The sequence below is a fragment of the Bufo bufo genome, chromosome 1 (genome assembly GCF_905171765.1).
Source record: "Bufo bufo chromosome 1, aBufBuf1.1, whole genome shotgun sequence".
NCBI classification, from domain to species: Eukaryota; Metazoa; Chordata; class Amphibia; order Anura; family Bufonidae; genus Bufo; species Bufo bufo.
The window spans coordinates 623,898,480-623,926,434 of record NC_053389.1 but is presented as its reverse complement, the minus strand read 5'-3'; the positions used below and the strand labels follow the sequence as shown (position 1 = coordinate 623,926,434).

General features: G+C 45.0%; 2 protein-coding genes across 3 annotated transcripts in view; both read left to right on the top strand.

Annotated features, from left to right (window-relative positions):
• LOC120985707 (endonuclease 8-like 1) overlaps positions 1-27,955 on the top strand; it is a 91,336-nt gene that overhangs the window by 31,786 nt on the left and 31,595 nt on the right. Inside the window, exon 1 of one of the 2 annotated variants that reach the window (XM_040413808.1) lies at positions 59-81. The exons of the other annotated variant lie outside the window; for it this stretch is intronic. The gene's annotated coding sequence lies outside the window, so the exon portion shown is untranslated. Of the gene's footprint in view, positions 1-58; positions 82-27,955 lie in introns of those variants that run through there. 2 annotated transcript variants of the gene reach the window in all.
• LOC120985709 (endonuclease 8-like 1) lies at positions 15-27,955 on the top strand. The gene is made up of 10 exons (XM_040413809.1): positions 15-49; positions 12,639-13,062; positions 14,729-14,848; positions 14,937-15,000; positions 15,510-15,609; positions 15,709-15,833; positions 15,933-15,960; positions 21,609-21,658; positions 22,713-23,118; positions 27,739-27,955. Exons 2-10 carry the CDS (start codon positions 12,641-12,643, stop codon positions 27,765-27,767), a joined length of 1,344 nt encoding a protein of 447 aa, XP_040269743.1. The 5' UTR covers positions 15-49; positions 12,639-12,640; the 3' UTR covers positions 27,768-27,955.

The following is a 27,955-nucleotide window of genomic DNA, read 5'->3' as shown; positions in this document are numbered from 1 at the left end:
GGGTGAAGTGTGGATGAAGATATCAGGGAGCGCAGTGATAACCGCTCGGGTTGGTGAGGTACCCGGCCGGGTAACTACCAGGTATGATGAGAGTGTGCCATGCTGGGTGCAGGGCGTATATAGCCGCATGGCACTGAGCGGCGGTACCGCATCGTGCTGCTTACATAACCTGTGCTATTACATGGACGGCACTGATGACCTATCCTCATGAGTAGTATCTGATCAGTGGGGGTCTGACACCTGGGACCCCCACAGATCAGCTGTATGTGAAGGCATTGGGGCTTGCGTGAGCGCCGCAGCCTTCTCACAGTTTACCAAGCACAGCGCCGTACATTGTATAGTGGCAGTGCTTGGTATCACAGCTCAGCCTCATTCACTTCTCTGGAGCTGAGCTGCGCCTAGGCCATGTGACACATGAACAGCAGAGAGAAGGCTGCAGCGCTCACAGAAGCGCTGCTGCCCTCTCGAACAGCTGATCGGCAGGGGTCCCAGGTGTCCGACCACCACCGATCAAATACTGATGACCTAAGGATAGGTCGTCAGTAGTAAAATGTAGGTAAACCCCTTTAAAGGGTTTCTACCACTTCATTTTCACATAATTAGCTTTCAGACACTAGCGATCCGCTAGTGTCTGCTCTCCCAAACAATCCTAATATAACTGTATAATATATAGTCTGTGTTGCCCAGAGACAGCCGCAAAACATCACTGCTCTGGGGGAGATCTGCATGGAGGAATGGGCCAAAATTCCAGCCTTTCTCATCTTTTTAAGTGGGAGAACTTGCACAATTGGTTGCTGACTAAATACTTTTTTGCCCCACTGTAGTTTCTGCTGCACTTATAAAACGTGACAGTCAAACGATAAAAGATTTATAACTTCTTATTATGAAGATCATATTACAAAAGTAAGATTATTTTTCATTGTCTAAAATCCACTTTTTTGGAGGAAGAAAGTAAGTAGCCTCACCGTCGGGGAATTGAACCCCAGTCTCCCACATGACAGGCGGGGATACTTACCACTATACTAGCAAGGAACTGCTATACAATGGAAGTGTTTACAGCGCTTCTCCTATGTATTGCTATGTGGTCCAGTGGTACCAGATCAATATGGAAAGGAATATGCGGGAAATACCAGCATCTGTTACACACAGCACACGCAGCCGCCAGCTATAAACTTCTGGTTCCAGCTTGCTCAGCGATCTAGGCCACGCTTTCTAAGCTTAATAAACCAATGAGCGGCGAGTAGGGCGTTACCGGGTGAAGTGTTGTGGATGAAGATATCAGGGAAGGCAGTGATAACTAGTGATGGACGAACATGGGCTGGGATGTTTCACGAACCGCGCGTTCGCGGCGGGCCCCATTCACTTTAATGGCAGGCGAACCTGAAAAACCTTCAGGTCATATTTACAGCCACCAAATACAAACTATGAATGCACAAATCGTCCCACAACATGGACAGTGACATACCAGAGGGGGATCATTGGCAAAAATTCCCACAAAAAATTATGTATTTTAATCAGGGGCCATTTTTATGCTTCTTAAAGGGAAACTCTCAAAAATGTGCCCTGCTGGAGCCTAGAAAATTTTTATTTCCCATCGGTTTGATGTATACAAATGTGCAGCACTCCACGTTTTTGTATCCAGTAAAAAAAAAATCATACGTTAACGTAAATTTTTTTTTCTACCATAGAACTGTATGGTGAATGGACGCCACTGTATGGAATCAGTCTGAGGCATCTGTTAACGCATACATTTTTGGTATGCATTAAATGGATGGCAAAAATAGGATGTGAACCCTGCCCTAGTGTGAGAATAAGCACCAGTACACAGTGGAGCAGCGTGGCGGAAAGGGGAGGCCGCCATGTACTGACAGAGCGCTACCTGGTCCTGGTGGTCAGGGATGAGGACTGTGTTTCCCAAGGATCATTTTTCTACTGGGAAATATAGGGCACAGTATAATACACTAGAATCAATATAATATAAAGATATTAGCCCTACCCCCGAATAATAATACAATTAGGTGGTCATTTATTATATAGAAATACGTCTATGTTAGGCGTATTTCTGACACAGATTGTGGCGCAAAGGTCCTTAGCATCAATATGCATATTTTTCACGCTCATGCCAGGTTTAAAAAAAGGATGGAAGGACCGGTGTGGCTCTTGGCTTCCTGGCACAATAGCCGCAGCACAGCATGGCAACGTCTAACCTGGCACGTCAATTAGGTTCTGGGAAGCTTGGGGGGTGCAGCGGAAGAGGCGGTAGCAGTGGAAAAGGAGGAGTCAGCCGAGGATGGAGTAGGAGGAGAAGAAGAGGCAGGCCTGCACGCAGTCCGTGGTGGTAACACCAAATCCACACTGGTGCCACGGGTTACATGCTTGATGGCCATCAGAAGGTTCACCCAGTGGGCAGTAAAAGTTATGTACCTTCTGTGCCCGTGTTTGCTAGACCACATGTCTGTGGTCAGATGTATTTTGGCACCAACACTGTGTGCCAGAGATATATTAACTTGCCGCTGAACGTGGCCATATAGCTCTGGGATGCCCTTCTGGGAGAAATATTTCCTTCCGGGGACCCTCCATTGCGGTGTGCCAATGGCCACAAATTTTCTAAAGGCCTCAGAGTCCACCAATTTATATGGCCGTAGTTGGCGGGTTAGCAGTTCCGACAAGCCAGCGGTCAGCCGTTGGGCAAGAGGATTATCCGACGTCATCATTTTTTTACGCTCAAACATTTGGGCCACGGAAGCCTGCCTTATGCCAGATGAATGCGACAATGGCACTGTGGAAGGTGGAGTGGAGGACAAATGGAAGGAGAGAGGAGAAAAGGCAGGACGTAGAGCGCCGGAAGTGGCGCTTTGTGGGTTCTGACGGCGTTGCTCTCACTGGGCTCGGTGATGGGGGGCCAGGTGCCTTCTTAAGGCAGTTGTCCCTAGGTGAGCATTGACAGCACAGGCTGCAGATGGCAACACTATTATCAGCAGTTGACACATTCAAAAAAGCCCACACTGCAGAGCTATGTGTCGGCGTCCTGGGAGCGCAAGATGTGACCGTGCATGGTGGATGGCTCGCTCCAGATACATTTGCAGTCTGCTTTTTGCCTCCTGTGCACTGCGAGTTCTGCCTGCTTCTCCTCCCTATCTGCTGCTCTGTCTCTCCCTCTGAACTCCCCTCCTCTTCCTCTCTTGTGAGCACCCACGTGACGTCCATCGACACGTGATCATCGTCACCTTCACCACCACTGACATTAGAGATCTCGGAGTAGGCAGCAACAGCGGGGACTACCCTCCTTGGCCTGATCTGGGTACTGTCAGACCGCTGGGTGGCGGCCGTTGCTACCTCCACTTCCTCATCCAATGCCAAGAATAGCTGCGCATCGGTAAGGTCTGGGAATGGATGGGAAAATAATTCTTTTGACTCGAGTGGAGGGGCTATAGTGGTGGTGGTGTCTTTGGGGGTGCACACAGCAGAGAGTGCGGAGGGTGCAGATACAGAAGATGAGGGTGCAGATGCGGAAGGCTGAGTGAGCCACTCAACCAACTCTGGTGCTCCCTTTGAAGTTATTGCACACGCCTTCTCCAACTTCCCACTTAGGCTCTGGCCTGGTGCACCTGCCCGACCCCTACCATTCCTGCGGAACGGTCTGCCTCTTCCTCTGCCTTTGATTTTCTAAATGACCCTCTGCCTAAGTCCGTAAAGAAGAGCAGTATTTGTGGAAGAAGGTATATCACAGCCCTCAATCAGTATTTGGTGGAAAAAGGTATATAGCAATAGCATCCCTCAATCAGTAGTTTGTGGAAGAAGGTATATGGCACCCCTCAATTAGTATTTGGCAGAAACAGGTATATAGCACCCTTCAATCAGTATTTGGCGGAAACAGGTATATGGCACCCCTAAATCAGTATTTTGTGGAAGCAGGTGTATCGCAGCCCTCAATGAGTATTTGGTGGAAGAAGGTATATGGCACCCCTCAATCAGTATTTGGCAGAAACTGGTATATTACACCCCTCAATCAGGATTTTGTGGAAGGAGGTATATCGCAGCCCTCAAGCAGTTTTTTTGGGGGCAACAGATATATCACACCCGTTGCAATTAGTTACTCCAATAGCGTTTGTCCCTCTATCTAGCTGCTGTATCGCAGCAGAACCGCACACAACTGCTGCACAATACAAATACACTATAATATAATTTCTATGTTAGAAAGTATATTATAAGTATATCACACCTATCGATAGCACACCTATACCAGTCCTTAAAGGGATTCTGTCATCAGAATTTAGGCCTATAACCTAAACATATGGCGAGGTCCCTACTAATACACAGAATCCTAAAGTGACCTTATCAAATGCGCCTGTGGCTCTATAAACATATAAAACAGGTTTATATAACCTGTCACTCACGTCAAAATGTGTCCAAGGGGACGTCTCACGATGCAGGGTGCCCGGCTGCAGCCATCTCCTTTCGGTGTCCAGCACCGCCTTCTGAATTGAAATCTCCGCCCTCCTTTCCATTAGATCCGCCTACCTCATTTCATCGTTCACTCCTGGCAGCGATGAAATGAGGTAGGCGGATCTAATGGAAGGGAGGGCGGAGATTTCAATTCAGAAGGCGGCGCTGGACACCGAAAGGAGATGGCTGCAGCCGGGCACCCTGCATCGTGAGACGTCCCCTTGGACACATTTTGACGTGAGTGACAGGTTATATAAACCTGTTTTATATGATTATAGAGCCACAGGCGCATTTGATAAGGTCACTTTAGGATTCTGTGTATTAGTAGGGACCTCGCCATATGTTTAGGTTATAGGCCTAAATTCTGATGACAGAATCCCTTTAAAAGGACTTTTGTGGCCCTATTAGCTAGCGTTTGGTGTCCCTAACTGTCCCTGCTCCAAAATGCAACCTTTCCCTACACTGGCAAAACACATAATGTAAAATGGCTGCCAGATCGGGTTCTGTTATAGGGTTAGGGGTGTGTCCATGTGCTGAAACGTCTCAATTGGCTGTCCTGTCCCACCTGATGGATGTGTCATGGGTCAAAGTTTGGCGCTATGCAAAAAAATATGGCACGTGTGAATATCGCCATATGTTTGCATGTTCGGCGAATCGCGAATGCGTAAAGTTCGCTGCGAAACGACCGCCGGATGAACCGCAAGGCCATCTCTAGCAATAACTGCTCAGGTTGGTGAGGTACCCGGCCTGGTAACTACCAGGTATGAGGGGGAGGCATCAGAGATGCGGTATTGCCGCCCAGGGTGTATATAGCACGAGATGCAGCACGATGCGGTACCGCCGCCCAGGGCATATATAGCCGCTTGGCACTGAGCGGCAGTACCGCATCGTGCTGCTTACATAACCTGCGCTAGGGGGCATGACTCCCATCAATATGCACGGTTCATGCAGGGACATGTCTGTGGTGCTGAATGTCTGCTGCGGGGCTCTTTAGTGTCCTGGATGGTTTATAAACTATTACACGGATGGCACTGTGTTAGTCTCTGTTCACACTGGCAGTGTGGTCCTGTCAGGTTTTCCTTGTAGTCTGCTTCTTTGGAGACAAAAGCAAATCTTTTAGGGATCAGATGCAATTTCAATTTTTTTGCTACAACAAAATCCACAACTCCTTTATGGCATATAATATGAGATATAGGTGGGCTTGGCAAGGCTTGCTGCCACCCATGGATGCCCCTGCTTGTCCCCTGCTGCAGGATAACAGTGGGCAGTATGAGGCTGAGTGCGGCTGGGCCCTGGTGCAGTACGTCCGGGGCCGGACAAGTGTGAACAGCTGATGAGGTTCTAAGTAGAGATGAGCAAATTTTTTAAAAATTCGATTTGCCAGTTCACCAATTTTTTGGGGAAAAACTTGGTTCGATCTGAATAAATTTGCAGTGAATTACAGTAAAAAAAAAACGGCTATTTCCTGGCTGCAGAGAGCCTTTATAGTGGTGTAAAACACTGCCTTTTAGTAACACGCATAGGGAGTCTGCTTTGGTAGTGAAATAATACTGTTAGTCAGTATGACATGCAGATGACAGGTGTCACTCTTAGAATCACTGCACACTTCACTTATTTGGGCAGTCACGTGGCTAAAACTGACCAAATAACTCAAGTATGGCCTTACAGGTCGATGTTCGCGCCAAGAAGAAGCACACTCCTTTTACACCGTCGTCAGCTGATTCCACATAGATGTCTACAGAATCTGTTCTATTAAACACTTATACAAGTAGAGCCCCCTGACAGAATGGAGAGGGTGTCAGCAGTAAGTTGGTGTTGACGTCACTGATTAATTTGCCCTTCCTCTGATCTGTCAGAACAATAACCCACAAAAAAAATGGATCCATCCGCCTTCACTTGGTCACCATTTGGTCAGTAATCCATCAGTATTGCTAATGCCAAAAAAACAGGAGTGGATCCAAAACAGAGATGACACGTGAATGGAATATTTTCAAGTCTTCTGTGTTTTGTACCCACATTTGCTTTTGGCTACCAAATCACAAGCCTATTCTGATGGGACCATACAGGCCTTACAGCTGCTACAAAGACAGGTTCAGGAGGTCACAGAGTGGCACAATGACAGAGTGTGGAGGTGGCGGCAGCATCAAAAGCCACAGCCACAGAGCAGGACTCCGCAGTATTTCTGGACACCCAAGCAATGGCCGATTTGACCATGTGGAATTCCTTCCTGACCAACTGGAATGGGATCTCCTTATTCGTTCCCCAATGGCGTCCCTCTTCTCCTACCATTTTTTCAGACGCAGCTGCCTCCAAAGGTTTCGCTGCCATCTACAATAACCAGTGGTTTGCAGGCCAGTGGCCACCCGAAATCTCGTCTCTCAGAGAGTACCTCAGATCCTCCCCTCTGCTAGAAATCTACCCGATTGTAGCGGCCGCGCAAGTTTGGGGCAGGCAGTGGGCAAATTCCCCGGTGACATTCATCACGGACAATCAGGCAGTAGTGGACATCATCACCAAGGGCAGGTCAAAATCACATCACATCATGTCCTTTGTCCGCAAATTAGTTTGGCTTTCTCTACAGCACAATTTCCAGATATCATGTAGATACATCCAGGGCTTCCAGAATTCAGCGGCTGACGCACTGTCACGCTTCCATTTCCAACATTTCTTCCAGGTCATGCCGGAGGCGGAGCCAGCAGGACTTTCCCCTCCAGAGTTCAACACCCTACGCATGGACTAGCACAATTCATTTCATCCGCAAAATCCCTCGTACAAAGATCACTGCCAACACAGCTAGAAATTACAAAACCGGTTGGAACATCTTCAAAAAAATTTCACTTCTCCACCCAAGGAGCGGCACAGATAAGACCACTTATTTAATGGCGTTTTTGGCTTACTGTCACCATCACCTCAAACTCTGCTATAATTCCATCAGATTATACATGGCAGGGATGCAATACTACTCTACCTTAAAACATCCCGATAGTAGGGCGATATTCACGTCCCCCGCAAATTCGCAATCAAGGCAATCCTTAGGGGGATTCAAAAAAGTAGCCAACCCTGCACTCCAATCAGACAACCAGTTTCAGGGGAACTGTTTAGGAAGCTCTCCAATTCCCTAGACAGCAACCCTTTCGGGCTCCAACCTAGAACGGTTATCAAGGCAGCCATGTATTTAGGTTTCTACGATTATCTGTGACCAGGAGAATTCACAGTTTTCTCTCCAAAATCCAAGGACCTGACCAAGAGCCAGCTAGCCTGGAATCATGACCATTTCCTCTTGCTACTGCCTTCCACCAAAACGTCAAAATCATGGCCTCCAGTCCAAATAAAATATTTCAAATCCTTCAATAAGTGGTGCCCAGTCCAGGTTTTAAACTAATTAATGAGCTCCTTGGGTCATTCCTCCCCAGATAGCCCGCTATTGCCCTTCAAATCCAAGCCCCTCACGACAGCACAGTTCGTTTCTCACATCCGTCTACTAGTTTCAGGCCTAGGTTTTGATCCCAAAACCATATCAGGACACTCCTTCCGGATCGGGGCGGCCTCCACGGCATCCAAGCACAATGTACCCAGTCATATCATCCGTAAAATGGGTTGTTGGGAATCATCTTGCTTCACCAGGTACATTTCCAATCCGCACCAGGAAATTTCAGAAGTCTTTTCGCAAACTAGCGTTGTAAACCATGTACCTATTCAATAAAAATCCTAAAATCTACCTTGCTTGACCTTTTGCCCCTTGACCAACATTCGCGGCTATGGGCACAATCCAGGCCTATTTAGTTAGTCAGCAGCACGCATAGGTCATTCCTTGGCACCGTCACACCATCTCCAGTATCCGTAGCCATGACCATAATTGTCAAGGCTGTTTTCAGCCTGTTATTGTGGGAGGGGCGTAGGCGTCATTCAGTGCCCTACCCTCCCTCCCCTTTTTTTCAAGGGCTTCCTCAGGGTATGCCCCCTTATAGGCTACCGACGTCCGCGGCTATGGGCACAATCCAGGCCTATTTACCGTAGTTAGCAGCACGGATAGGTCATTCCTTGGCACCGTCACGCCAGCTCCAGTATCCGTAGCCACGACCATAATTAATGCCTGTATAAAACAGCATTTGCATCCTAATAAGAACGGTTTGCTGGAATTACAGAGCTGTATAATGGCAATTTGTATCGCCAGTAGGATTGTTCCTATTACCCAGGCTGTCACCTCCCCGACTGAACCCTGTTCAACAAAAATGCAGTGGAATGATTCCTCCCTATCCATTCGCTACACCTTGAATAATCTTTCCCTGCACTTGTAAATCTTTTTTTTTTTTTTTTTAGCACAATGACGATTTTTCTATCACTGTCCCTAGTGCCTGTAGACACGTCTCTCCCTGCACTAAGTACGCTGGTGAATGGCAGAATCTAAGATGGCTGCCCTATTTATAGGGCTGTGACATCACAGGGCTGCTGAGTGGCTGCATGCAAGTCAGTATGGGTGATCCCGCCTTCCTATAACCAAAAACATAACCTATAGGTGTATCCGTGAGAACCAACAGGCTCTCCGTGAACCTAAATAACTTGGGGTATCAAAGTCCCGTCTGAAGCCTAGGTAATAGCCTGTTTTGGCGAATCACCTCTCCGGCCAGTAGCACTGAAGGTTAAACCACCCTCCGGTGAGTCTCTTCATCTAACAGTGTCCCAATCTTTCCGGATTTTTTCAGGATGCCCCCGGTGCAGCTCCGTCTGGGGGTCTATAGGGATGTCCCAACTCTGCAGAACTTTCTTTCCTTCTTCTATTGTTTTAATAGCAAACATTTCTCCCATATGATGAATTAGAAGGCGCACTGGGAACCCCCACCTATATTGGATTTTAGCTTTTTGTAAAGCAGATGTGATGGGTATCAGGGCCCTCCTTTGCCTGAGCGTAGCAGCCGACAGGTCAGCATATAAAGATATTTTGTGATATGGTGCAGGTAGACCACCATTTTTCCTGGCAGAGGACATCAGTTGCTCCTTGACAGTATAAAAATGAACTCTGGCAAGAACATCTCTTGGCACGTTTTCGTCCAGATGTCTAGGACGTGGGACTCTGTGTGCCCGGTCAATCTCTAAGTCCTCATCCCTGCAGTGAGGTAGAACACATTTAATCAGCTCTTTGACGTATAAAGAAATGTCTTTAGCCACCACAATTCTCTGGGATGCCTCTTATCTTTATATTGTTACGTCTACTACGGTCTTCCAGATCCGCCATTTTAATTTTCATAGCCTCCACTTCAGCTTCTAAGGCATAGTGAGCGTCAATGAGGTCGTTGTGGGAGCCTGCAAACTCCCCAAATTTGCGTTCCAGGTGGTCTGTTCTGGCCCCTAGTTCCTCCACCTCTTTTCTTATGGGAGCCACTATCAAATGCATATCATGCAAAAGAGAGCGCCTCTGTATTAGAAGCATGTCTCTCATGGCAGTATCTGTCAGGGCTATGTTGGTGACTGGCAGTGCTAAGAATTCTGCTTCACCCGTATCTTGCAAGTCCCTGTGTGTTCCCAGAGTACCTGCTTTGGTGATTTCTGCAACAGGAGAACCGTTCAGTGGAGTGGGATGTGATGTCGCCTCTCCCCCATGTGATCTGCTTGCCGCTGCTGCGCCTCAGGCTCCCTCCTGCCCGATGGATGAATCTCTAATTCCGGGTGCAGGTCTCGGGGATTTCGATATAGCCAGCTCTTCCCCAGGGTCCGGGTGACTAGCTGAGTGGACGTCTTCCTCTTTATCACTTTCGGCGGCGTTCTCCTCTCCGGCGCCATCTTGGGATCTTCCCGCCTCTCGGGTAAAGTAAAACTTTGTTAGCTGCGGGTGCTTCTGCCCCTTTTTCTTTCTCCCGGTCATGCTTAGGAAAGGATCGGAGCTTTTTCTGACCAGTTTTGGTGTGTTCACCATGGGTGTAGTCTCTTTGTAGGTCGCTGAATACCGTGCTAACTCCGGAGCTGCCGCACACTACATCCACGCGCCTCGGCAGCCAGACGACGCCCCGATCCCGCCTTCCTAGACTTCCTTTCTCCATGTCCTCACACATGCAGCAGCCATTTAAGGAAAAATGCGATTCGTTAATACGAAGCGCGAGGAAATTCGCATTCGGTGCGAATCAAATTTTTCCTGAAATTCGGAACGAATTCCACTCCGTCAGCAATAATGCCTCTATAGTGCCCATGCTAGTAATCATGTTCCACTTAGTCCCCCAACAGTAATAAAACCCACCATAATACCATCAGTAGTAATAATTCCACCTATAATGTGTGCCTGTACAAAATAGATCCCCTTATAAATGTGTACCAGAACAAAAAAAATGGCCCTTTTTGTTTGCCAGTAAAATAATTCCCCCTCACAATGTGTGACAATACAAGAAATGCTCCCTTATAACGTGTTCCAGTACAAAAAAATACCCCTTTTTTAGTGCCCCCAGTAGAACAAATGTCCCCATAGTGGCCCCCTTATGTGTGTCAGTACAAAAATGCCCAGAGCCCCCAATGTCTCCATACTGCTTCCCCCAGTTACAAAATAATAACACACACACCCCCCCCCCCCTTCCCCATTGTGGCCCAACATCATGCTGCCAAATAAAAATTATAAACTCAAATACCTCCATTCTGCTGTCAGCGATGCGGTGCAGGACACACTCCATCCGGTCTGTGCCCTGAGCTGTATACTGTATGTGACGAGGATGACACTGACCTAGGCTACAGGCAGAGAACAGCGATACAGTTGAATATGCAGAGATGAGCATTTGCACAATGGAAGCACTCATTGCCTATGGCCCTTCCGCTGCCCCCCATTTGTCCCCACCTGGTTCCCATTCGCCTCGCCTCATTGGTGGTGCACCCTTGATCTCTCCTGTCTCCCTCATACACGTTGGCTGAACATTTCTGTGTATTCTATGGGGAGAGAGGAGAAGGCCTCTGCCAGAGACACTCCTGGAAGTGTCTTCTAGGACTCATGCAGGTGAACATATGGTCGTTGTGCCCATATTACGGACCACAAACAGCAGCTCTGGAATATACGGGCACCGTCCGTGTGCACTCCGCACCCATTGACTTGAATGAGTCCATGATCCACAAGATACGGTATAAGATAGAACATGTCCTATCTTTTGCGAACAGAGGCACGGATCAGAAGTACTTTCCTTGAGCTTCCAGGTCCATGCCTCAGCACCGCAAAAGAGAGGACATGTTCTATTTTATGCCGTATCTTGCGGATCGTGAACTTATTCAAGTCAATGAGTCCATACCGCAACAGGGAGTGCACACGGACAGTGCCCATTTATTGCAGACAGCTATTTACGGCCTTAAATCACTATTTTCCAATGATGCCAAGTTTCAGCTGGGCGTTCCGTGAAGGGTGTCGCCACCTTATCACAATTTTTCCAAAATTGCTGTAAACAGCGGTATAAGCTACTTATAATGTTATAGGGGAATCAGCCCCATTGTCCTCCTCCATGAAGTCCTGTCCCTTGTCTCAGTCCAGTCTCTTCCCTGCCTGTTCTGAAACATGGCTGCTGACGGAGGGACACGTGACCAGACCTGTCCATTGAATAACCCTGCACATACACGTGTAGTGTGTATACATTTCTATAAAGTAGAGGATGCTGATGGTCACGCCCCTCCATTAGAGGTTGTATAGTCAGTAATGTACCGCCCTTCACATATTTCTACATCGTGGCAGGTTCTCTCATAATGACATATGAGAGGAGCAGAGGGGTCTGGGTGGGTGTACTGCCAAAAGTTCAGGACACTTGGTTAAGGAGCACTCAGCACTCTGCACGTGGGTGATTGCAATTAGGTTTTATTTGTTATGCTACTACTATGGACACTCTTAAAGGTATGCTTTACATTGCTTTCTACGCTACTAGCACTTCCAGTGGTAATGTGACTGGGATTTGTCCATTTCCCAGTTACCCCGAGTATTCCAGCAAGCATATAAAGGTGTGCAGAAGGTGGATGTATGAGCCAGGGTGACCGAGTATTGGCCCACTACAATACTATTTGGCTGCTGTTGGAGGTAATCACTTGCCACCAGAGTCTGTTTCTTTTATTTAAAACCTATGAGACTTTATTGATGAGAGAAGGAGTTGCGCCTTGAGAATAATTTCCTCTGATGGGCGCAAGGAACCCAAGTCTAACCCTGTGCATTCCAGATGTTATAACCTGCTTCCTGTACATTTCAGACATGCCAGAAGGTCCAGAGCTTCACTTCGCCAGTCTCTATGTTAATAACAGATGTGATGGATTGCGTTTCGGAGGTAAGGTGGAGAAGTCGGCAATAAGCAAAAATTTGGAAGTGCCGTTCAGCTGTCCGGAGTACACCATCCGCGCTGTCTCTCGGGGAAAAGAAGTGAAGCTGATCCTCACGCCTGTGGCAGATGGAGCTGACGTGGCCTGCATTGTCTTCAGATTTGGTCTGTCTGGAAGGTTCAAGCTCACCACAGAGGAAGAACTCCCCAAACACGCTCACCTGCGCTTCTACACCCTGGATGCTCCCCGGCAAGTTCTATCCTTTGTGGATCCACTACGCTTTGGAAACTGGGTGTATAACGGCACATGGCAGAGGGAGCGCGGGCCTTGTGTGATAACAGAGTATGACAAGTTCAGGTGAATAGACTCTTTGAGGTGTTTCGCTGTTTTCTTTTTTATTGATTTCTGTCCAGTTTATATGTAATATGGGCAGCTCCCCTTACCAGAACTGACTGCATCATAGTGCTTTATGTGAAAGTGGCTTTACTGTACAGCACTGACATGATGATCTGAGTACAGTACAATAGACACAAGATCAGATAGGAACTGACTGTATCATAAATCACTATGATGCAGTCAGTTCTGGTCACAGGAGCCGCGGTCAGTCTGGGAGATGCTGCCGACACATGGCCTGTATCATGGACTGAGCGCAGTTGTGTGAATCAGCCCCAACAGAAGTGGAAAGCATGGAGCAGCAGCCCAGGAGCTGTCCGTCAGTTACACACTTACTAGCTCCACTCCCCGAGGTCTTCTCCGTCTGATGGCTCTTTACTTGCAGCCACGTGCAGCTGCTATACAGAGGACTAATCTGGAGGGGTCCAAGGATAGACGCGGACTGACAGCGGGAGAAGTGGTTGGGATATGCTATTCACAGTGCTGCTAGTAAATGCTCACATAGCAGCAGCATAAATGCGCACTTACCTTGACGTTAAAAGGGAACCCCCTTCCCTTTTTAAAGAGATTATCCAACCCCTGAAATGCCCTCCCATATGCCCGGGCCCCTCACGCACAATGTACTTACCTCCCTCCCCGGCACCCGTGTAGCTTCTGAAGCCCGCATGGCCGCCGCTGCATCTCCCCGTCGTGCGGATGAAAACATTTGGGAAGGAGGGCAGCCAATATCAGGTGGTGACGGGGAAGAGCCTCCCTAGCATCTCATGCGATGTGAAGATGCAGCGGCAGCCATGCAGGCTTCAGAAGCACCGCTGTGCTGGGGAGGAAGCTAAGTATATTGTGTGTGAGGGGCCCTGGCATATAAGGGGGGGGCATTTCAGGGGTTGGATAACCCCTTTAATGGAGCTGTATTACTCCATCCTCGCTCTTTTGGTGAAGACATGCAATAGTAAAAAAACGTTTAACAGTATTGTAAAAAAATACTGAGCGATGGGAATACTGGACTTGAGGTGGGTTGAAAAGTGCAGAGTGTACGTTAGGAGTTTTCCCAAAGGATAGGCCATAAAATTCCGGAAAACCCTTTTAAAGGGAATCTGTCAGCAGTTCTGACCATGCTTCACTGCTGACATTAAGTAGGGGCTGGGCAAAGCAGTGCAAGCATAACTAATGTGAAGTTTTTATTATTTGGAGTAAAGTGAATATGTACTTTTATTCTGGTGGGTTTTGCTCCTGCAAGTGCACTAGAGGTGGAGCTTCACTGTTAAGTGCTCTCTACATTGAGCTGCTTAACAACCCCTCCCCTCTGCTCTGAGTGACATCTGTAGCAACCAACCAGAAGACCACTACAGCTGTCAGAGAGGAGGGGCTATGAAGCATCTCAATGCAGAGAGCACTTTACAGTGATACTCCATCTCCAGTCTTCAGTGCACAAGCAGAATCTGGTAGAAATAAAGCTTATATTCACACTCCTGATATTTTTTTTTTACAGAAGGTATGTTTGTACAGCTCTCCCCAGACCCTACCTAGAGCTGTCAGCAGTTTTGCAAGGTCAGAACTGCTGACAGATTCCCTTTAAATCACCTAGTATTCTAATTCTGTGTGTTGTCTGATATTTATTTTTTCCATACAGGGAGAACGTATTAAAACACTTGTCTGCGAAGCTATTTGACAAACCGATCTGTGAGCTCATGCTGAACCAGAAATACTTCAATGGGATTGGCAACTACTTGCGATCAGAGATCCTGCATCGGTCGGTATAATAGAAGCTTTACATTTTATGACTCTTCCCTGTTACAATGTGTTCCTATAACTAACCTCTCCGTATCGTCCGTGGTCAGGCTGAAGATTCCTCCATTTACCCCAGCACGTGTTGTCCTGGAAAGTGTGACCAATCAAAGCCAGGTAAGAGAGATCTAGCAGTACGTACGTTTGGAATTTCCTCCAGCAGCTGAGGTGAAGCGTGGCTTTTTTTAATTAAAAAAAGTCTCCATTTATAAAAAAAAACTCATCAATCCATTATGAAGGTGGTGGTGGTGGGGGGGGGGGTGTATAATTGTGTATACCCCTGTCTGGGTGCATAAGGGGGAAAAAAGAGGCCACAAAAAATGGCAAAACTGCAAAAAGAAAAAGACAATGGATAAAACCAGCCTTGTGTGCTCCTGGCCTCGCCGATTAATAGAAGATAAGTTGCTATGGATGATATTAATCTGACGCTGATTATGTTCTGAGCACAGTACTGGGGTACAGGGAGCCCCCAGTATCGGTCTATATATTACTTTAGTTCTTGAGATCTTCTGCCCGTTATTAGCTGCACTTCATTATGGAGACTGAGGGGATAACACCATATTGCCGGAATACCCCTTTACATTTTCTGTGGGATAGATATTCACTGGTACGTGCTGTTGTTTCAGAACGGAGACCTTTCTCTTAGTAAGAAAATCAAGATCAAGAAAGAAAATCCCGACTTTTTACAGCTTTGTAACTCTGTGCCTTTGGAGGTCATTCATTTGGGTAGGACTAAATTGCTTTAACGAGGTTCTGATCCAAACCATGTGGATATATGCAATGGTATCGGGCCCCCTTTATCTACTTTTTTTTTTTTTCCGTCAGCGGAAAAAGGTTTTAACCGTGGGCATCATCATGACTATACTGTCGTGTTGCAGTGGATGCAGTGTTACAATGCTCCAGGAATGAAATCTCTGAGAGACAGCAATGGGAGGACAATCTGGTTCCAGGTGAGACGTGTGGGGGTAACTTGTGTTTGTACAAAGGGGAATTTATGGGTTGATGCTACAAACCTTGATCTTCGGTTTTAATTAATTTATTTTTTGCAGGGAGAACCAGGCCCACTTGCTCCGAAAGGTAACTTTTGCCTTACTGGTTGTCTCATCATCTATCCCTGTAGTGAGATTCATGGCATATTCTCCTTATTAAAGAGCACCTTCAGAGAACAAATCATAGACCATGTACACTCACCTAAAGAATTATTAGGAACACCTGTTCTATTTCTCATTAATGCAATTATCTAGTCAACCAATCACATGGCAGTTGCTTCAATGCATTTAGGGGGGTGGTCCTGGTCAAGACAATCTCCTGAACTCCAAACTGAATGTCAGAATGGGAAAGAAAGGTGATTTAAGCAATTTTGAGTGTGGCATGGTTGTTGGTGCCAGACGGGCCGGTCTGAGTATTTCACAATCTGCTCAGTTACTGGGATTTTCACGCACAACCATTTCTAGGGTTTACAACGAATGGTGTGAAAAGGAAAAAACATCCAGTATGCGGCAGTCCTGTGGACAAAAATGCCTTGTGGATGCTAGAGGTCAGAGGAGAATGGGCCGACTGATTCAAACTGATAGAAGAGCAACGTTGACTGAAATAACCACTCGTCACAACCGAGGTATGCAGCAAAGCATTTGTGAAGCCACAACACGCACAACCTTGAGGCGGATGGGCTACAACAGCAGAAGACCCCACCGGGTACCACTCATCTCCACTACAAATAGGAAAAAGAGGCTACAATTTGCACGAGCTCACCAAAATTGGACTGTTGAAGACTGGAAAAATGGTTTCTTGAACATGAGAATGAGTTCACTGTACTAAAATGGCCCCCACAGTCACCAGATCTCAACCCAATAGAGCATCTTTGGGATGTGGTGGAACGGGAGCTTCGTGCCCTGGATGTGCATCCCTCAAATCTCCATCAACCGCAAGATTCTATCCTATCAATATGGGCCAACATTTCTAAAGAATGCTATCAGCACCTTGTTGAATCAATGCCACGTAGAATTAAGGCAGTTCTGAAGGCAAAAGGGGGTCCAACACCGTATTAGTATGGTGTTCCTAATAATTCTTTAGGTGAGTGTATATTGTCTGGTAGGATTGATCCTGCTGATTAGAATGATATCTGTCTTGTGAAAATCTGTTGCCGGGTTCAAATATATATTTTTTTATTCTTTAATCAAATGAGGGCTGGAATGCACCAAAGGGTGTCGCCAGCACTGGAAAGCGGAGGTGAATTGAGGGGTAAGGTCCCATCTCTCGGTGCACTCAAGCCCTCATTTGCTTAACCCTTCCTGACCAGCACCATATATGTACGGCACTGGTCGGGTCTTTAAAGTATGTGCCCACTCCAGAGCACAGTGGGTGTAGTAGCTTGCCATGTTTCTGCTGTTTCACACGGCAAAGACCCAGCACTAATGCCTGTGATCTGCGATAACGCTGATCAGACATTTTACCTCTCTGATGCCATGGTCAATTGTGACCACGGTATCTGAGCTGGCTTTCTCCTGGGGCCCAAACACCTTCCTTGTGTGGCAATAGGGGGAGCTGTTTGTTCCCAGTAGTAGCCTTGGTTCCCCTGAAGGATCTGGGGCTACTACAGCAGTAGCTCTTATGGAGGCCTGCAGGTGGCAGGGCTCCATAGGAACACAATGGAACTGCCATAGGCTGCAATGGTATTTCATTGCAGTCTAAGGGACACGCGATCTAACAATTGATTATAAACCCCCCCATTTTCCCATAATACATTTTTAATAGAAGATCATTTGCACACCATATCCCAAAGCACCAGAACTATTAAAATATAAACGTATTTATCCGGTACAGTACACTCATCATAACAGTATCAATAAAAACTACTGATTGCTATGCAAAAAATGAGCCGTCACTCAGCTCCATAGACTTAACTATAAAAAAGTTATGGCGATGCAAAGAAAAAAATTTATAGGAAAAACTATATAAATGTGGCATCACATAACAGGTCAGTTTTACCGCATGGGGAAACGCATAAAACTGTGTCGGAAATTACGTTTTTTCCCTAATTCTACCCTATTTGGATTTTTGTTCCAGCTTCCCACTACATATGCAATATTAAATAGTGCCAATAGAAATAGAAAGGTCAACTTGTCCTACAAAAAACATGAATGAACATCACAAATGATTTTTGAAAAGATAGGTATCTTGTAATCAGCAGGATCAACCCTGCCCATTAAATCTTATATAATGGGGTTAATCCAGATGGTGAATGCACTTTTTTTTATATTATTTCTCCAATAAAGAAACAAATTTGTCAGTAGTCTTGATATAGCTAAATCCTCCTGTTATGTATACAGCTCCTTAGCAGGTCTATGCGTCTCCATGGTTACAGACTACAGATAAATCCTATGTAGTCTGATCCTGCAGTCATGTGTTACTCTTTTCCACCTTCTCCCTCATTTACGGTCTGTAAAAGAGGAAGCAGATAGAACGATGTACAATATATAAGATAAGACTGCACGATCAGACAACAAACCGTATGTTTGAACAAAGGGCATATGTTTTAAATTTGCAGTTTTAATCTTTTTCTTAGCTTTTTCATTTTTTGGAACACATTTTTTATTGAGAATTAAACACTACAGTATTTTTCGAAGAAGGATATCACAATGTCATATACTGCAATTGTACAATGTAAAAGTACAACCCGAAGGTCTTATATAATATGACATTGAAATACAGTAGATTATACAGAGTGTAAAAAACAAAAACAACAGAGCAACAAACCAGTGCTACGCCATTCTCAAGGGAAAAGAACAACATCTATTAGTACCAGGACTTTTGTTATAGTTGGCTTCGGCAGTTAGCTTTTTCATTTTAATTCCATGTTTCTCTTTCTACAGTGTGTGTATGTATGGATCATTCATACAGTGATGGTCACTGACAGAACCCAATGACTTTTATAACGGGGTCAGGTACTGCTGAGGTGTCCATTGTTTTGACAGGAAATATAGCGCTGTATGGCTCGCTATTCTTCTCATTAACCCCTTAATGACCAGCTTATTTTGGACCATACTTACCAAGCGTTTTTCTTCCTTTATTCATTGTTGTGTTCCAAGAGCTATAACTTTTTTATTTTTCCATCTATATAGCTTTATGAGGGCTTGTTTTTTGCGGAACGAGTTGTAGTTTTTAATGGCGCCATTTTGGGGTACACATAACTTTCTCATTAACTTTTATTAACTCTTTCTGGGAGGGAGATGGAAAAACAGCAATTCTGCCACTGCATTTTTACGTTATAAATTTCACGGCGTTCATTTATCGGTATAAATAAAATAATATCTTTATTTGGGTCAGTACAATTACAGTGATACCAAATACATATTTTTACGTTTTTTACAACTTTTTTTGAAAAAAAACCCCTTTTTTAAAAAAGAAAAAAAATGTTTTTGTATTGCCGCTTCCCAAGACCCATAACTTTTTTATTTTTTGTTTCTACTGAGTTGTGTGAGGACTTGATTTTTGCGGGACGACTTGTATTTTTCATTGGTATCATTTTGGAGTAAATTACTCTTTTTGGTCGCTTGTTATTACGTTTTTTAGGTGGCAACTAAGAATAAATTAGCAATTCTGTTTAGGTTTTTTTTGTGGCGTTCACCATAGGGGATAATTTATGTGATATTTATGTAGTTTGGGTCGTTACGGACGTGGCAATACGAAACATATGGGGGAGATTTGTTTTTGCAATTTTTTTCATTGCATAAATACTCTACTTAATACATGATAATTGCGTATAGAAAAAAAAGGTCCAACCCTCAAATATAGAACAAATCCTTAGAAAAAAGACCTTGGCTGATTACATTTAAAACATAACTTTTACTGATGATAATTAAAAAGATAAACCCACATAGTGCTTAAATAAATGGTTAAAAAATAGAAAAAAGGTATTAAAAATACAGGTAGACAGTAGACGGTAATAAATGGAATAGCCTTGCCAGTTCTATGAGGATATACTCAGGTAAGTTTCTACCTTTCAACCGTCCTGGATAGTCAAATGACGAGGTCCGTATAAATGCTGTTATTCTTCCGGGGAAATAAAACTACATAGCCCTTAAGTTGATGCCCTAAAAGTTGGTTGGGATAGGGAGTGAGCCGTCCCTACCTAGCAAAAATACGGAGCACCCGCCCCAATGGGGATGACCCCGTCTGGAACCTTTCTCTTGTAGGGGCCTAGTCCCTAAGCATATTCCTCTCTCATGTCCCAACATGACATGTTTCTTCCCTTCCCGAGACTCATCAGGAGATAAGTATACAGATGGAGGGTAAACTGAAAAACAAATCGAAAAATAGAACCAAAAATAAGCCCTACTGTCACAATATAAAACAATTAAATCTCACGACTGTTCATACATAAGTAAAACTGACCAGTTTGAAGATCAGAGGAGTCCAAGTGTGTAGATCATTCCTCAAGTAACAGGCATAGAGGACGACAGTGGTCGGTGTCTGTATGGGCTAGGCGAAATGTCACCCTAAACCCGCGTCTCACCGCCATAAATCAAGGAGGTGCTTCCACCACCCTTATTTAAATCCCCCGGCTAATGTGCCCATAACATGGCTCCTCCCTACCTGCGCGCGCCGGCTGGAGCGCAAGTGGAACGTGAGCCAAGCTGGTGTTCCAGGAAACAGGTGCTGCGGGAGTACACGTGATCGGGAGGAGTCATCATGTGGCAATGGGGCGTGTCCGGGAGAAGCGATATGGAGGCGCAGCGTGATCAGCTGCCTAGCAACATAATCGCGTGCGCATCCGCACACTTAACAGCCACAGTCGGTATGCTAGTGGCACATTTACTACTACAGCAAGATTGCCGACAATCAAATTTTCAAGCTAGTTCCTTAGAAAAAAGTCTAAATAGGGGCTAATGAGAGTAAAGATGATAGATCTATTAATATGTTAATAATCATCGACCCTATATATATATAGATAGATGGTGAATAGAAAAATGATAAAACGCAAAAGTTATGTTTTAAATTTAATCAGCCAAGGTCTTTTTTCTAAGAATTTGTTCAATTTTTTTCATTGAAAAACGTATTTTTTATGGGGAAAAAAGCGTAATTTTTTTTATGGGATTTTTTTATTGAATTAATGTGTTTATTTATTTATTTTTACTTTTTTTACCACTTAATAGTCCCACAAGGGGACTATAACAGACTGCTTTTTTACTGATTTTAAAATGCAATGCACTATCCCTATACCATCCCTATAGTGCATTGAATTTTAATGTCAGTGCTATTCTGACATTGACACCAGAGAGGCGCAGCCTGCTGGAAACTAATCAAAGCAGGCTTGGGGCCTTCATAGACCACAGCCAGCTTTCACACACATCGGCACCCCACGATCGCATTTGCAGGATGCCGATGGGAGACAGAGGGAGTCCGCCCCCTTTGTCAGCACTTTAGATGCGGTGGGCGCCATTGCCCGCGGCATGTAAAGTGTTAAACAGCCCGGATCGGCACTCCTGCCAGCTCTGGCCATTAGAGCAGGGCCGCAGCTCTCATGTGAGAGCTGGGCCCCCGCTCCCCGGGGGACCCGTGCAGCACTTAGACTGAGCCACCGTAAAAAAAGTGTATGGGTGGTCAGTAAGGGGTTAAAATGATGGAGTATGTGACCGGCTCTGAACAGAACCTAAGCCTCACTTTTTTTTTTGTCTGTCTTTATGTGAATCCTTTGACTATTAACATTTTCAACTGAATTTTAGGGAAGAAAGCGCTAAAGAAACGCATATCTGTGGATATCAAACCAGTCAAGGTACCGTTTTAAAAAACATGACTATTAACTGAAAATATTTTATACATGTATGTTTTATAGGGAAATTTCTGTTATTGCGCAATTCAATCCCAGCTGATCAATGCCAGATTATCAGATATTCTGAATTATCATACAATTATAGAAAAGTAACCTGTAAAGATAGAGAAAGGAATCCAAAAGTAATAAAATGTTATAGGGGTAATCGAGGTAAAGATAATGATGATCTGTCCTCAGGATCATCTGTTTCAGGGAGCCGCTGTGCTCACCGGAGCTCTGGGGAGCGGAGCCGGCAGCTTTCCAAGCAGCAGGACTGTACATAGTATAGCGGCAGTGCTTGATATTGCAACTCAGTCCCATTCAATTCAATAGGAACTAGGCCTAGGAAGAGACTGCTGTGCTCACAGAGCGCCAACCTCTTCTAACAGCTCATTGGCGAAGGTCCCGGTTGTTGGACCTCGCTGATCCGATATTGATGACCTATCCAGAGGACCGACCCCACAGCCATGGGTTTTTACTTAAACAGGCATAGTCATTTCAGCAAAGTTTACATAAATCAATAGTACATGACAAGATAAGAAACTTGCTGTATATTTAGATATCAGAGAATATATCTCTTTTTCTCTTAAGAGCCACTTCTGCCTCGACACTGATCATTCACCCTCATTTCATAACTAAAATCCATCTTGACAGATCAGATTGGCTGATTGATGGATCTGGTTACGTCCATGGAGAGGGGAGCTGCAGATTGAGAGAGAGGATGAGACGCAGAAAGAGATGCTACTGTAGCATCTAGTAACTGCCCTATCTTATTACTCCTTGCTGTATAATGCACTCCATGCTGTTGCTGTTTATGAAGGGGTACTGCAGAGAGATGAGAGAGAGGGATCTCCTCTTCTCCATGTGCTGTGTATGGGAGACATCATTGCAGCTATTTTTCACTCACCAGCTCAGGGACAAGTGATAATTAGAGATGGAGCCTGCAGAGCGAAACTGGTGAAAATGCTGAATAATAGCACAGAAAGTGTCTAATTGGAAATAATTATTTGCCATATAGGTTAAGTCTAAAGCAACTAAAAGGAAATCTACAAGGGGCAAATTGACAGCTGTGAAGAAAGAGTGCAAAGAAGTGAAGGTTGAAGCAGGAGAGGAAACTGCTGTAAAAAGGAAAAAGGCCAAAATGACTGAAAATACAACCGAAAAAGCTAAAATGAGAAATAAAGGAGAACAAGGAAAGAGGTTGCAAAGAGGAAAGAAAACTGTAGACCCTAAAGTGAAGGTCAGTGGGCGACAGTCCCACCGAAGCCCAATGCCAAAGACTCCATCAAGAAGAGGAAAAGCTATAAAACAAGAGAAAGAAGATGTGCCTACACCTAATCCCAGGCCAAGGAGGCTCAGGTCTGATGTGGGCAACCAGCCAAAGGACTCGCCGAAGTCGAAGCCTAGAACAAGAAGAAAATCTGGTGAGCCAAATGTCTGATTTTATTAAATTGCATTTATATGGTTTCTGTCCTCTGAGAGTTGTAGATAACTTTAAAAGTGTATAGGTAATAATTTACTTCTAAAAAGTGTGTGATCCCGGGATTATCTATAGGCAGTTACAGGGGTGCACAGTGCTCCAAATAAGCCAACTGGATATAAAGCTACTTTCACACTAGCGTTTTCAGTTCCGCTATTGAGAGCCGTCATAGGATCCCAATAGCTGAAGAAAACGCTTCAGTTTTGTCCCCATTCATTGTCAATGGGGACAAAACGGAACTGAACGAAACTAAGTACACCAGAATGCATTCCGTTCCGTTTGGTTGCGTCCCGATCGCGGACAGAATAACGATGCAAGCAGTGTTCTCTCCACGATGTGGTGAGGAGCAAGACGGATCCATCCTGACACACAATGTAAGTCAATGGGGACGGATCCGTTTTCTCTGACACAATAGAAAATGGACTTTCAATGGTATTCATGACGGATCCGTCATGGCTATAGAAGACATAATACAACCGGATCTGTTCATGACGGATTCATGCGGTTGTATTATTGTAACGAAAAAATGCTAATGTGAAAGTAGCCTATTCTGCACTTTCAGAGGACAATGTGAAGATACAGTGTAAGGCTCAATTATTGTTATCTTTATGGATTACACTCAGTTTTCTAAAAAATACTAAGACAGGATTCAAGTATTTACTGGTAGGAGAAAAATAACTAAATATACCAGTTTAGGGTATGTTCACTAAAGGATTTAAAAAATCTGCCTACAAAATTCAACATGCAATCCACACATGTTTTTGTGTGTGTTTTTCATGATTTTTCATGTTTTTGCATTTTTTTAACATTCTTTTTTTTAACCAATGGGTGTCAATACAAAACTACATTTTCAGCTTGTTGTTTTTGGTGCAGATCTGTGCCAAAAAGCATGCCAAAAAAACTCACAGACAGGTACGGAGCATTTTTGACGCTTCCTTTTCATTTCAATGAAAGATTCCTAGTCGATTGCGCCCCAAGATATGGCATCCTGATTCTGTTTGGCCTCTTTCACACGAGCGTGACGAATTGGCTCCGGATGCGTTCAGGGTGCGTTTAGTGAAACGCGCACCATTTTGCAAGCAAGTTCAGTAAGTTTTGTCTGCGATTGTGTTCAGTTTTTTCCGCGCGGGTGCAATGCGTTTTGATGCGTTTTTCACGCGCGTGATAAAAAACTGAAGGTTTACAAACAACATCTCTTAGCAACCATCAGTGAAAAACACATTGTATCTGGACTTGCTTGCGGATGCAATGCATTTTTCACTGAAGCCCCAGTCACTTCTATGGGGCCAGGGCTGTGTAAAAAAAACGCTGAATATAGAACATTTAGTGTTTTTTACGCAATGCAGAACTGATGCGTGAAAAAAAACACTCATGTACACAGAGACATAATGGGTAAAGATTCAGTGCGGGTGCTATGCGTTCACGTCACGCATTGCACCCGCGCGGAAAACTCGCTCGTGTGAAAAGGGGCCTTTTCCATGTTTTTTTTTCCACATGGGAAAAAAGGCAAGTGCTGCTCCTATTGAAATTAATGGTAGTCTGTTTTAAGGCGCCACAAATTCGGCGCTAAAAAACTTACTATGAATTGGCCCTTAGTACACTAATATATACTGTATTTTTAACTTTTTAAGACAAATGGAAAAATATGTTACTGACTGATTATGGGAGAACTCTGCTGCTGAGGGCCATTTGGATATTTGTAACATACAAAATTCTCAACTTAAAAATTTGACAGCTATATTTGGTCGAACATATTCAATTAAAAAAATCTAGAGCGCTGTATTTTTTCAGCACAAAATGGTGCCTGCACTATATATTACAAATAGTACAGGTGCCATTTTGACCACATATAGTAGTCTAATTTTAACTTGAGAATGTTATATATTTAGTTCTTTATTTGACATTAATGGCAGCCAAGCTAAACCCAGAGGGGTCGAGAGAGGGGTTCACCCAGCTTTCACTCTCCCTGCTACTGTCCCTGCCTCTTTCTTCGTAACTATCCCTGCCTTTGTCCCTTTCTCAGCCTCAGATTTGCCCCCCACCTCCATCAGCCTTAAATCAGCCTCCTATCGAAGCCCCCAGCCTACATCAGCCTCAGATCAGACCCTCCCCAGCCTTAGATCAGACCCCCATCAAACCCCCAGCCTCAGATCACACCCCCATCAGACCTCCCAACCTCAGATCAGACCCCTCAGCCTCAGATAAGACCCCTAATAGGCCCCCAGCCTCAGATGAGACCCCTATCAGACCCCCAGCCTCATATAAGCCCCATCAGACCCCCCAGCCTCAGATCAGACACCCAGTTTAGATCAGACCCCCTCAACCTCAGATCAGACCCCCTAGCCTCAGATCAGACCCTTATCAGACCCCCAGCCGCAGATCAGACCCCCCCCAGCCTCAGATCAGAACCCCCAGCCTCAGATCAGAACCCCAATAGGCCCCCCAGCCTCAGATCAGACCCCCCCAGCCTCAGATCAGACCCCCCAGCCTCAGATATGCCCCAATCAGACCCCCCAGCCTCAGATCAGACCCCCAATAGTCCCCCAGCCTCAGATCAGACACACAGTTTAGATCAGACCCCCAATAGGCCCCCCAGCCTCAGATCAGACCCTTATCAGACTCCCAGCCTCAGATCAGCCCCATCAGACCCCCCCAGGCCTCAGATCAGCCCCAATCAGACATTTAAAATAAATAAATAAACTTACCTCTCCAGCTCCGGACTACGCTGCCACTTGGCAGATTTACTTACCCTCCCTGGTCTTCTTCCTGCCGAGTTGTACTGTGACCTGACAGCGCACAGCATCAGGTCATAGTGCGTATCTACGTGCACTACGTCTTGACACTGTACGTGTCAGGACACAGCGTGGGGCAATGCGCTGTTCTCACCTTCCGATGCCTCCCGCATGCTAATGATCGCTTCCACAATGGAAGCAGACATTAGCATTTTTAAAATATGTTTTGGCAGGGGGCCCCACCCCTGATGTAAGGGAACTCACAGTGTTTGATGGGCTGCTGTGTATGTACAGCGGGTAGCTACCAGTCACCACTGAAAGCGTTGCTAGAGGTGGGTGTGTTTAAGGATTTGCTTTAAAGAGGCTGTCTGGTATTATATTTTTTTAAACAGCTAAACAACAAAAAAATCAAACAATAGTGACATGTTTTATCATCTGCTGCTCCAGCTCTGACTCTATGGTGATCCCCAGACCAGGGAGGTAAAACTGTCAAGGACCAACAGATCAGCAGTGCTGGAGATGCAAGGGATTGAACACGGGATTATTGTGTTTTTTTGTTGTTTCTTTTTTTTAGTTTCACTACTTTCCTGCTGTTAGGCCAATTTCAAAATCATGAGATCCTGACACAGATTTTCCAGCAGGTGTGTTACTACAAGTCGCAGCATATACTGCCATTCAGAGTCTCACAGTCAAGTAAAAGGTGCCTTGTGTCCCAGAATTTGTTGTGGGCTACATTTGCACAATGACAGTCATAAGAAAGTAGAAGCTGCTGTAAAAGTGAAATACCGAGCTGACTACACTGCAACCTTGGAAGTGTGTAAGGATAGAAGGCAGCAATGAGACAAGCAGAGATCTTAATGACTGAGATCAGAGCTCTGTGCTGTCTGACTGGTGCAGAATCATGTTTCTCATCCACAGCCAGCACTGATCAAGTTTCTCATTCAAAGGCAGCACTGATCAAAGAGAACAGAGCTTTAAGCTCATAGGGGGTCATTTATCAATCTGACATACCCCTAAATTAGTATTTCAGGTGCATCAGCCTACATAAAGACACGAGTCATTAGAGCTAAAAAAAAATATAAGTCTTTATTAAATTAATATACCAGACATAATCAAAAGAGATGAATGACATCAATGTAAAGTGCGGTACTACCCTCTACTTAGTACAAACTATACTTCCTTATTTCCCACGGGTAGTACCGCACTTTACATGTGATTTCTATCTTTTTATTATGTCTGGTATATTAATTTAGTTGCACCACAATCTGTGACTTCTCTCTGCTCATGCCAGGTCTAAAAAAGTGGGTGGGAAAGGGGACGGGCTGACATGCCCGTCTCATTTTCAATTTTCTACACCTGCTTTAGGCCTCATGCACACGTCCGTGAAACAAGGACCGTGTGATACCGGCCTGGATTTCTTCTGAGTGCAGGAGAAATCCAGGCCGGTATCACACGGTCCGTGTTTCTCGGATGTGTGCATGAGGCTTTAGGTGTAGAAAAAGGTCTAAATATAAGACGGCTAGGAAGCTGTCTTACATTTAGAAGCAGCGTTGGATCCACCGAAGTTATGGAGAGGTCAGCACCTCTTCGTAACTCTGACATATCCACTGCCAGCTTAGGGGTTTATTAAGACCGGCTTCTAAAATGCCGGTGCTAATAAATGTGCCCTATAGTCCTTTCACAATCACTGCTTGTAAATGTCTGATAGGCTTGCCTTCAGTCATTGTCAACCGACGTTCTACAGTTGAGAGCAAATCTGTAAAATATGATAATAGTACAAGGTACTACATATACTGTATATATAATTTTCTATGTATTCTTTATATCCCCAGCTCTACGTGCTGCAGAGAACAAGTCATGAACGCCTACTAGAAGCCTGTTATAAGAGAACCCCGCTGCTCATGTATTTTATGCAAATCTGCTACCGGTTTTTAACCAGCTTGGTCCTTCAGGGAAAAAAAAAAATCATGTTTATACATTTTTGTTTTGCTCTTAAGTGTGGTTTCTGTCAAAATACCATATTTTATATTAAAATGTATTTTATAACCT